The 12,480-nt window shown below is 33.0% G+C and overlaps 2 protein-coding genes across 2 annotated transcripts; both read left to right on the top strand.

The window, feature by feature from the left end:
- The first annotated feature begins 2,380 nt into the window (after positions 1–2,380).
- On the top strand, positions 2,381–7,070 carry LOC130799400 (uncharacterized). The gene is made up of 4 exons (XM_057662497.1): positions 2,381–2,583; positions 5,766–6,198; positions 6,339–6,633; positions 6,691–7,070. The coding sequence occupies exons 1-4, from the start codon at positions 2,381–2,383 to the stop codon at positions 7,068–7,070; spliced, it is 1,311 nt and encodes a 436-aa protein (XP_057518480.1).
- A 3,976-nt stretch (positions 7,071–11,046) lies between these two features.
- LOC130799399 (protein MAINTENANCE OF MERISTEMS-like) lies at positions 11,047–12,258 on the top strand. Its single transcript, XM_057662496.1, has 3 exons — positions 11,047–11,860; positions 11,939–12,192; positions 12,252–12,258. Exons 1-3 carry the CDS (start codon positions 11,180–11,182, stop codon positions 12,256–12,258), a joined length of 942 nt encoding a protein of 313 aa, XP_057518479.1. The 5' UTR covers positions 11,047–11,179.
- Positions 12,259–12,480: the final 222 nt, after the last annotated feature.

Here is a 12,480-nt window from a genome sequence, read left to right as displayed (position 1 = left end):
TGAGAGGGAAATAAAAAAAAAAATATTATTATGATGATTTTTGCAACGACTTTTTATTGTATCTGTATATTTAAATATTTTTTGCAACAATATATACAGTTACGAATTGTTTATTTAATTTTAACAACTAAATTGTTTGTCGCAAAAAATTGGGTTATACCAGAAAATTATTTTAAGGGGTGGGGAAGTTTATTTTTTTTATGGCAACAATTATTTAGCAACAAAAACGGATTTTTCAACAACTTGTATTTTTTGCAACGAAAAGAATATAGTGGTTGCTAAAACTTGTTGCTAAAAACAAGTTTTCTTGTAGTGTTCTTTGGGACAAAATAAATTTTTATATTATTTTCAATTTGATGGTTTTTTGAAGTGAAATTTTTAAGAAAAAATAAGAGAACTACTAGGAAATTAAGGAGTTCTCTTTGGTCAAGTTATGGGTCAAAGAGATTAACAAAGAGAACTGCTATGTTAAAACATTATTTTCTTAGGTCTAAGAGATCTCTTTTCTATTTAGGAGTTCTCTTTATGCATGTTCCCTTTTAACAAAGAGAACTGCTATGTTAAAACATTGCTTTTTTTGGTCTAAGAGATCTCTTTTCTATTTAGGAGTTCTCTTTATACATGTTCCCTTTTTCCTTTTTTGTAGTAGTGATTATTACTCATGGGATGCATGGTGAATTGTGAAAATTGAGAACCTAATATTATAGTGATTAATCATTCAACAAAGACATTTATTTTTTTCAAAAATATGGATTCATTATATAGTGTACTTAAAATCTCAAACTATATTAAGGTCAAAAATAATAAATCTCAAAATATTTATTTTTGGTAAAATAAAATTATTATAACTTATAGGACAAAGTATAAATTTTAAAAGTCGTAGCAATTTAATCTCTTGAATAGAAATAAATAATGAGCTATTCTTAGAATCTAGTTGACGACAAATCATTTCAAAAAATAGATAGCATTACATAACTTGTATATTAATTGTAAAACGTTCTTTAACTCCAAAGAGTTATCAATTTTGATAAAATTAAAATTATTCAAAATAGTTATTAAATGATATTTAATAAAGATACAAAATATGATAAAGACTATGACATCATCATAGTATTTTGGAAGAAACTTTTTTTTTATGAAATTGACACATACATAATTTGAAAAAAGATAGGAAAGTTGGTTTTAAAAGACTGAATTTTGGACGATTTGTCGATAAAATTTTCAAATTTAAATTAATATCTGTAAGGAAAAATTAATACTAATAATCCAACCTTTCATGTATTCTCTATAAATAGTACCAACTTTGGATTATTTTTCTAATAAACCAACATTTATCCTTAGTTTGTTGTTAGCATACTAATAAAAGGTCATGTCGATAGCAAACTAAAGGTAAAAGTTAAATTATTAAAATCAATTTAAAGTTGAGATATTCACAACGAATGTGTGAAAAGTTAGATTATTAATATCAATTTTTCTTATTTAAAAGTGTCATCTTTGATACCTATATGAATATAAAAGATCAAAAACCCTACTACATTAATTATCCAATTTTATTTTTTTTAATTAGAAATGAAGATAACATGAACAAAAAAGACAATATTCACCCTCATTCCCAGCTTCGACCACCTCCCCTCCCTTTCCTTAGCTTCGGCGACTCCCCTCACCCTTCCTTTTGAGACTAATGAATCAGCTAGCCCACCTTACACCTGAAGGGCATGGAACCCTTCACACCAATTACCATCCCGTTAGTTGCCGCCCCTTCCCTTGCCACATCAAATATGTCCCCACCCTTGCACAGTCCCTCCCACTTCCCAATAATCCTCTGCATAGGCGGTTCTGGGGCTATACGGGGTGCCCAATCCCACAAGGCGCCCAAACCTAAAGAGTCTCATATTAAAAAATCATATTATAATAATATATTGTTGTGGTTGATTAGCTAGTAGGAGTTTTAATTAACATATCAATAGTCATATGATCAAAATCTATTATTTACATTTTTTTTCTCACCTTTTTTTTTATCTCTTCTTAAAGCAACTATTTTACTTCTAAATACTTTCTCTTACCTCATTTAATTTTTATACAAATATCAAACATCAATTATCACCAACTTAATTTATAAAAATAATCAACTATTTACTTTAAATTTTTTAATCCTTCAAACTTTTACACTCTTTATAATTAATCATCAATGTATTACTATATTTTCTCTTCAATTTTGACATTAGAAATGAAAGTTTAATTTTTAACAACTTAATCAAGTTATTTTTATAAAATCAATATTAATAAAATTAGAAATTGTGTTGAGCTTAGATTTAATTCTAGTACTTAAAATTAAAATTCCGTTGCATTTTTATTTTAATTTAGAAAACCTATTTCTTAAATGGTCTCATTTTTAAAAATTTATAAAAGCCCTAGCAATTCACCAATAATAGTGGTTGTCAGGGCTACTGCTGATGGTGGTGGTGGTAGTCATGCTGCTTTTTGTCTGATTGTGGTTGTCGAGAAGGTGATAGTCGTGCGGGAGGCCGCATGTGTGTTGGTGTTCACGTGGGTGGGTGCGAAGAATGGTGGTGGTTGGTGGAGGTAAGCTGGTATTATTTCCTTTTTTGATATATCTAATTTATTTTAAAGTTCTAAAAACATATGCGTGGAATAATATAATAATAACACGTGGCATCTATAACATATTATTCTAACATAATAATAAGGAGTATTTTATTGACAAATAACACTGGAAGTTGGGACTTTTAAATGTTAATTTAAAATTGGGGTTTTTAGATATTAATTCAAAATTCAGACAACTTATATAGATAAATTGTACAAAATTAAAAAATATTAAAATCAAGCTTTCCAAAAGATAATGTTAACGATGTTTTACTTTAAAAATAATTATATGAAATTGATGAATAAAACATAAAAACATTTCTTATATTCCATTAAATTATACAAGTAAACGGTTAACGGTTGTTATTTGAAAACTAATTTCAAATTTGGACCTAGGAAACATTTTTTTGGCCAAAGTAAAGCCTGTCTGATGTAGATTTTCCTACAAAATATTAAATGAAACCATATTTAATTATATAGATTAAAGGTATTCAACTTTAATTATATTAGGATAGTATGTCCAATTTGATTGGATTTATATAAGTAAATCAATATATTCATTCAAATCTAAATTTTGTAAGTACCTTGAACACTAGATTTAGTAGTATAGCGAGTAGGTGTCGAACATGAAGAAAACGTTATAACTAATTTCTATCTTTATCAAATCCCGACAAGAAAATGAAATTAAAATAATAAACGATAAGAGAATTATTTATCATGATGTTAAGATTAAGGATCAATTACTAATTACAGCTTTGAAATTTCGTCATTATAGAATAAACAGTCTCAAAGTTTTTTTTTTTTACAAACAAAAGCCTTCAAATTACCAAACACGACATCGATACAGCCACTTCACGGAATGAGCTGCTAAATTACCGTTGACCAAGGTAAATGACCTTTGACTTTCAATTAAATTTATTAATCTAACCTAATTACCCAATTACCCCCAATTAAAATTTTCTTCCCTAACCTCTCTTTATGCCTCCCTAATCACCACCATTCCCCCACCCCAACACCACCACCACCACCATTAAAGCCCCTTCTTTAATAACAATCCCATCAAAAGCCTCTTCTTTCTTTTCTTACTAACAACCATTAAAGGAGTACATTTTGAGGAGAAAAATTTCTCACAAAACGTGATACTGGGCAATTCTTATTTTTCTTAAGTTTGGTATTTTTCATCCTATAAACATCCATCTTCTTCCCAAAAAAAAACATTAAATTTTTATGTCTCACTTGAGTATTGTAGATTTACCGTAAATTTGTTAATTCAAACCAATCATAAGTAAAATTGGGTTTGTTAACTTAACAAATCTGTATTTCTCTCCGCCATTCTAATTCAACCTTCAAACTAATCATTGAAAATTAATTTAATCTTCATTTTCAAGATCTATACACACTTTTCAATTCTCAAAAGTTTCATTTACAAAAGGTTTCGATTTCCAATAATTAGTGAAAGAGAAGACCCATTCTCCAAAGAAGCAAGAAAAAATAAAAGTTATTTGTACTACCACTTTTTCATTCTACTTCCCATTTTCTTAAAACTAATCCTTTGTTAGCTACTCTAAAATCCTCATTTCAAGATCCAACTCTTCTTCAAAGCTTCTAATAATTAAAACAGTGATGATTGGTGAATTAACCTCTTCTTTAATAACAATTGTACGAATAATTTGGTAATATTGAAAGTAGAGAGGTTGTTAGTAAGAGAAGAAAGAAGGGCCTTTTGATGGGGTTGTTATAAGGAGGGGCTTTAATGGTGGCAGTGGTGGTGATGGTGTTGAGGTAGGGGAATGGTGGTAATTGGGAAGAAGTTGAGAGAGGTTGGAGAAGAAGAGTTTAATTGAGAATAATTGGGTAATCAAGTTAGATGAATGAATGTAATTGAAAGTCATGGGTCATTTACCTTGGTCAACGGTCATTTAGCAGGTCATCCGGTGAAAAGGCTATATCGATGTCGTATTTAGTAATTTGAAGGCTGTTGTTTGTAGAAAAAACTTCGAGGCTATTTATTTCAAAATGACAAAACTTCAATGTTGTAATTGGTAATTGATATTATAAATGGGAAAACGGATATTTCAACTACTAGTTCTTTAATTAAATGCATGTTGATATTATAGCTGATAAATTCTAAATGTATGGGAATTACTCTTACCATTTATAAAGATATTATTTCATCCCTGCCTCATAAAACTATTACTACTCCCTCCTATTCAGAATAGGTGTTCCATTTGACTTTTCACGGATTTTAAGAAAAGTCAAAATGAGACCCTAAGGGTAGGAGAGAGAGTAGTATTATGGGTTTTTAATTATAAGGATTAAGAAATTAATGATTCCCACCAATTTCAAGCACTTTCTAGCCCAATTTAAAAGCTGAATTTTTTGGCACCAAAAGTTTAAAATTTTTTTTCAGTACAACGCTAAAATTACATCGATTATCTAATTAAGTCCGGAATTACATAATTAAGTCCTACATTTACAATAATTTTTAGAAATTACATAAATTTCTCAAGAGTACTAAGAAAATTAAATGCATCAGTTACGGTATCTCAGAGAGCCTTCTCAATTCTTCAACAGCTTCGGTGTAGTTGCAGTCGTTACTGATCATGTGAGTGCGAATTTTTTTGCGATCATTCACTTCAGATTTTCCAAATTACCAAAAATACGCATTAATAATTTCTTAAATAGCCTCCAGATTATAAACAACCAAAATGAAAAATGAAAAAAATCATCACATTACCCAAATTTATTTGAAACCCCAAATTAAAATGTCCAAAAGTAAGGAATTCAGAAGGAAATCAGAAACTGCCGCCAGTGTAAGAAACTAATATTGGTGTCTGGCGCCATTAATTCAACCAAAATTTCAAAACACACAGCAATCAAACTAGGAGGGGCATAAATTGAGATTAATGGGTATTAGGTGCCAAAAATGAATTGTCAAACAGAAAAAAAATTCAATCATTACATGAAAAAACAGAAACCATAAATAGACAATGACAATGGTCATTTATTACACATTCATCTAAAACAATGGCTCTTACAAAAAACTTAAGTACACAACAAAGAGAACAAATAATGCAGAAGTTGCTGTCTGCATTAAATAAGAAGGGCAAACCAGTGCTAGGCACAATCAATGCACTTGCGATTGAGTTTTAAGTGTGTAGGAAAACAATCACACGTTTGTGGAATGATGTCAAGAAGCAGATGACAAACAAGACCACAGTGATTAACCTCAACAGTAAGAGAGGGGGCAGAGAAGCAGCAAACAAAATCAAATTCGATGAAGAAAAATTTAAGGCCATTAAATATGAACTCAAGGGTACTCAGCATTCAGTAGCAAAGCAGATGGACGTGTCACAATCAACAGTGTGTAGGTGGAAGAGGAACAAAGTCATAAGAAGGCACACAAACGCAATCAAACCGACTTTGAATGAAAACAACAGGTTACACAGGTTAAGCTTTGCATTATCTAAATGTGAATATGATGAACAAAGTGATGCATTCAAGTTTAAGCCATATACTAATGTTGTTCACATAGATGAAAAACACTTCTATCCAACCCGAGAGACACTGAGTTATTATCTAGCTCCGGGTGAAGTAGAACCACATAGAGAGTGTCAATCAAAAAGGTTCATTCCAAAAATTATGTTTATGTGTGTTGTTACAAAGCTAATATTTACAACTGAAGGTGATTTTTTTTTGATGGTAAGATAGGCATTTGGCCATTTATTACACAGGAGCCAGCAAAAAGAAGCTCAAAGAACAGGAAAAAGGGCGAGTTGGAAACAAAACCAATACAATCAATCACAAAAGAGCACATTAGAGCAATGCTTATCACTAATATGCTGCCAACCATAAGAGCAAAATGGCCTGCAGGATTGTCAAAGCATATTTACATTCAACAAGACAATACCAAACCGCATATAGCACACAATGACAGAGAATTTTTAGAAGAGGCAATGAAAGATGGATTTAATATACAATTAGTGCAACAACCTCCAAATTTCCCTGACATGAACGTGCTAGATCTAGGTTTTTTTAGATAAATTCAAGCTTTGCAATATCAAAAATCTGCTTACAATGTAACAGAATTACTTAGGGCTGTGAATAATGCATTTCAGAATCTAAGTCCACAATGTTTAAGGTTTGTATTCAACACTTTACAAGCTTGCATGATAGAGGTCATGAAAAGACAAGGGGGGTTTGACTATCACATTCCTCACATGAACAAAACAAAGGCAGCAAGGGAAGGGACTTTACCAGATTACCTGAGTATTGACAAACAATTGGTTGTTGATTCACTTCAACATTTATTCACAAAGCTAAGTACAGAAAAAATGAATCAGCTTGTGGAACTGATTGGCTATGCAGGGGGGATTGATCAAGGGGATTTGAATGTAGAATTATCAGAAAACAGCAACAACCAATCTCAACGAATTTCAGCAAGAGCAATAGAAATCAGCATATGAACAACAGAACAGCAACCAACAAAATTTTTTGGGACACACAGTAAAGCAACAACAGCACAGAACAACAGCCAACACAATCTTAACCAACACCGCAACATGTTTCAAATGTAAATTCCTTTTGACTTTGGACATATTTTTGGGATCTTTAACATGGGATGTTTCAGATGCAAACAAAAAAAATTTTATGTTCTTTTCAATGAAACATTTTTATTCAAATATACATTAATGAAAAAATTGGTTGTTTTAGTACTCTCAGGTAAACTTATTTGTTTTTTTTTTGAAATCATTGAGTGAAAAATCGAACATCTTTGTGCATTAAACGTTGGAAAACAATCCAAACCCCCTTTGTTCGATTTTATGGTGGCTAAAAATGCTCTCACTTACAGATCACAGAGCAATGAAATAAAATGCGTACAAAAACGTTTAAATTAAAAATCATCATCAGTCAAAATGAACATGCACCAACAGGAACAGAAACTCACTTGAGAAAGGACCTAGCTTATCAAGCCAATCTTCTTCTTCACAATCAGTATTCGAAAAAACAGCATCAATGGAAGAATATTCACGATCAGGATACATATCAGGCTCAGGTGTGTAAATGGGTTCACCTTCAGAGTCAAGTTCTCTTCCCCACTTAGGATCAGTCTCAACAGAAGTTGAGTCATCATAGTAATCAAAAGACTCTTCCTCAAACGATTTCAGTCCAGATCTAGGGTTTCCATCATCGAACCCCTGAAACTCTATCTTAGAAGGCAATTTGTAAGGAGATTTGGGGATTCTCAGAAGTAAAGAATTACGCGAGTTAGGGTTTTTCGTGGGTGATTTGATTGTCGAGTTAGGGTTCTTCAGGGGGGATTTAAAAGGCGAACTAGAGTTTGCCATAAGAACAACACGAAAGAAATTAAGGAATAAGGTGAAGCTTCAACCCAGATCTAGGGTTATCAGAGAACAACACAAAAGAAATTAAGACAGTGAAGCTTCAACCCAGATTTAGGGTTTTTAGAGAACAACACGAAAGAAATTAAGGAAGACGGTGAAGATTCAACCCAGAATTATGGTTATCAGAGAACAACACCAAAGAAATTAAGGAAGAAGGTGAAGCTTCAACCCAGAATTAGGGTTGTCAGAGAACAACATGAAAGAACTTAAGGAAGAAGGTGAAGCTTCAACCCAGAATTAGAGTTCTTAAATGAGTACAATACGAAAACGGCAAGAGGAATAGGGATGGGTAGGGTTTTAGGTTTAAAAAGGGAGGGAGTGTTTAAATGGTGGGTATGTTAATTAGGATTTAAGTATGTTGCTTAATTAAAAGGGAGGGAAAATTAGTATGGGTAATGGAGGGTATAATTGAAAATAGGATAAACTACTCAGGGCATAATAGTCAAAAATGCATACCAAAAATATAAATGGGACAATTAAGGTGACTTGACCATAAAAGGAAATGGGACACCTAAGCTGAATAGGAGGGAGTATTATTTTGACAATATTAATATTTCCTTTGAGGCTAACCAATTATTACTAATCATCAATAATCATCAATAAAAATACACTAATGAAAAAAAGACTATGAACACATGATACACTCTCATTAAAAATTTTTTCACCTATTTTTCATCGTTGACATGAAAAATTTTGATACTTGGCATCCTATTTAAGATAACAATTTACTAATTAAAACACCTAATATTTGTTGATTGACTATAAATATATCTGATTTATTGATATACTATACTTCCGTATATAAACCTATAATTTTTTTTATCCCAAATCATAAAAAGAAAATTAAAACTTTTCATTCAACCGTTATCAAAACAGAAGTGATCCAACCAAAAGAAGACAAAAATAAAATACTAATTTTCTATTTTCATATACAAAATCTTAAGTCTTAAGCTCAAAAATTTTATAGTAGTAGTATGTTCTATTCAGTTTCTATATTTTATGATTCATTAAAATTTTTTTATAATTAATTATACATGATAAAAATCTACAAATTAAATTTAAATATAATATGATGATGGAAAATATATAATCTTTCAATGATGTAATCATAAAAAGAAAAATGATTATTTTATAATAAATTGAGTATTCCATTGCATGTTAAATTAGTAATTAAAATATAATAAAAACTAATAATGATAATCAATTAAAACTTGAGTTTTATGATTTCATCAATATTGTTAAACGATAATCAATTTGATAAATTTTATTAATTGATGTTTTTTTTGTCTACTTTTTCACATATATGTGTTAATATAATTGTATAACAAATTATTTCTTCGCTTTGATAATTATATTATTATAAGAAATACAAATATTTAATGATTACGTTTCTATTCTTCATAAATTAATATTATAAAATCTTAATATAATCATATTAGTAAATTTTTATAGCATCTGTATTTTACACGGAAATTTATCTACTTAATTGCTATTTATGCTACCCAATCCTTATAATTCGCCACCTTTTTCATTTTTTCGCCACCCCCCTAGTAAATTACCATATTGCCCTTGGTTTTTGAAAAAATTACAATTATGCCATTGAAGCTAAAATTTTCTATATAAACCACAATCACACTAAAAATACTCTCACTACAACTAAAAACCAACATACAAAAGCAAAATTTGGGAGCAAAAATTAAGTTCAATCCGGAATTTATCAATCGAGGTAAGTTATTTGTAATTAAATTTAATCACGAAAAAAAAAAAAAAAATTATAGGAGTCGCCCAGATCTGGGCGACTGGACCCCGGTTCAGTCGCCTAATTTTAGGCGACTAAACCGGGGTCGAGCCGCCCAGATCTGGGCGACTCCTATAATTTTTTTTTTATTTTTATTTATTATTAAATAAATGTTTATGTTTTGTATATATAAAAATTTTTGTTTTTTAATTTTTTCCTTATATTTAGGAAAAATATATTTAAAGTTTGAAATTTAAAAAAAAAACCTGATTTTTATTAATAAATTAAGTTATTTGTAATTAAATTTAATCACGAAAAAAAAAAAAAAAAATTAAAGGAGTCGCCCAGATCTGGGCGACTCCTATAATTTTTTTTTATTTTTTTTTATTTTTTCCGTATGTATTTTATTAATTTTATTATTATTAATTTAATTATTATTATTATTGTATTGTTATTTTTGTTAATATTAAATATATGTTAATGTTATTATTATTAATATTATTATTATTATTGTGATTGTTAATTTTGTATTATTAAATATATGTTAATGTTGTTATTATTAATTTTATTATTATTATTGTTATTGTTATTTTTATTTATTATTAAATATATGTTTATGTTTTGTATATATTTTTTTTAATTAAATGTTAATAATTTTTTGTTTTTTTTTTGTTATTTTTTTCCATATTTTATTTATGATTATTATGTATTTAGAAATATTATTATTTATAATATTGAATGAAACCGTAAAAAATTGTAAAAAATGGCTGGTAATCAAGGAAAAGGAAAGGGTATTTTTAGGCAATTGTTGAGAGGTAATAGTTCTAGGCCTACCTTACTTAGAGGGGACCCGCATGAGAGAGGGGTCACGGGTTCTGCTAGGAGGGCTAGGCAGGAAGAGGCGGCCAGACACAGTGAGGCCCAAAGGTCGAGTACGCTGAACCAAGTGCGTACTCATTTTGATGACCAGGCTGATAGCCTCCAGAGTAGTTGGGGGGTTTATAGTGATGATGATAATGATGCTGATGATGTTCAGTTCCAAGGTCCTGAGCCTGCCCCATTGGACTGGACTATAGTTCGTGGCCCCGAAGGCAGATTTGCCCGTGACGGCCCTAGTTCTTCCGCCGCATCTGAGCGTGCAGGAGGAAGTTTTGTCGATAATGAGCCGCCACGGGGCAGGCCCTCACAGTCCACTAACACAGACTGGTTAGTGACATCACCCCAGCCCGGGGGGCCGACAGATACGCGACTGATCCCTAGCTATGGCGGGCACATAGCTATACTTATTTATGACGGCTCCGAGCGTACGCCTCCGATTCTGGAGTGCCGTATTAGGAAGAGACCGGTGGAGTCCATCATCGGATTGAGGGATTTGTCCGTTGAGCTAGTCGATTTTCTACCTTCCACTTCCCTCGGTCGACTACCGGTCATTATGCACCAGCACATCGACTCTGCTTTGATATCGGCGTTCGTCGAGAGGTGGCAGCCGGATACGAACACCTTTCACATGCCCTGGGGAGAGATGACGATTATGTTGCACGACGTGCAACGCATATTGGGCATTTCTATTGATGGTTCTCTGCCGGCTGAGCCTTCGGAGGCGGAGTGGGAGGTTGGTATCACCAATCTGGTCGGCGAGCCTCTGTCTGAGCTTCGACGTAAAGGTTCATTCACCAGCGGATGCATAAGCGTTGCTGAACTGATGCGGCTGTGTCATAGGTCGCATGCCTTGGATACCCAGACCACAGCGTACTACATGGCTGTCATTGGCTCTACCTTGTTGGCGGATAAGACCAGGACTGGCATGCGACCTCACCCGATAGTTGTCGTCAACGACGATGAACAGGACGTGGCTTGGGGTGCGGTGACTTTGGCGTTCTTGTACAGGCAGCTCGGAATGGCATCTAGGGCTGGTTGCAAGACCATTGCTGGATGCCTCACATTGCTCCAGACATGGATCTATGAGTACTTCCCCGCTTTCCGCCCTCATCCTCGCCGAGATGATGTGCCAAACACGACTAGGGCGGAGATGTGGACGCCGAAGAAAGTAGGTCGTGAGCTGGACAGGTTGATATCATTCCGCAAGGTTCTGGACTCAATGACAGAGACTCAGGTATTTTACATTACATTTTGTCATGCATGTTGTTTTTTATCTGTAGGAAATTTTTTTTTTAACTTGGCCTGTAAGCAGGTTGAATGGACTCCCTACAATTGTGGAGCTGCTGCGTTGCTGAATGAGCACCCACGCACCACAGTCATCGGGGGTATCACCTGCTTTGATGTTGTGGAGGTGTATTTGCCGGAGCGGGCATTGCGACAGATTGGGTTCGTGCAGTGTATTCCTCCAGCTCCTATGAGACTAGCCAAGGCTCTTCGACCGGCACACGGAACCTACTCCGTGACCTTTCCTTCTTCTGCTGCTGCATTTGTGGAGGCGTGGAGTAGGTTCCCCTACAGTGGCCGCCTTGTTGAGCAGGGACTTCGACGGGCTACTGTTCCTTCAGAGACTGAACCTAATTACGTTGAATGGTTCAGAGTTTGCTCGCACCTGTACATATCCCGAGACGAATTGCTGGCTTCCGGTCCTGGTCCTGGTCAGAGCAGATGTGATTACGTGAGTTTTATTATAAATTTTTTTTCAAGTTTCTTTTATTTAATGATTTAATAACGCACATTGTACTGTTGTGTTTACAGTTCGCGAAAGAATGGGCCAGTCGATTCTCTCCAGTGGCA

This window comes from Amaranthus tricolor, chromosome 14, assembly GCF_026212465.1.
Source record: "Amaranthus tricolor cultivar Red isolate AtriRed21 chromosome 14, ASM2621246v1, whole genome shotgun sequence".
NCBI lineage: Eukaryota > Viridiplantae > Streptophyta > Magnoliopsida > Caryophyllales > Amaranthaceae > Amaranthus > Amaranthus tricolor.
This window is presented reverse-complemented; position numbering and strand designations above follow the sequence as displayed.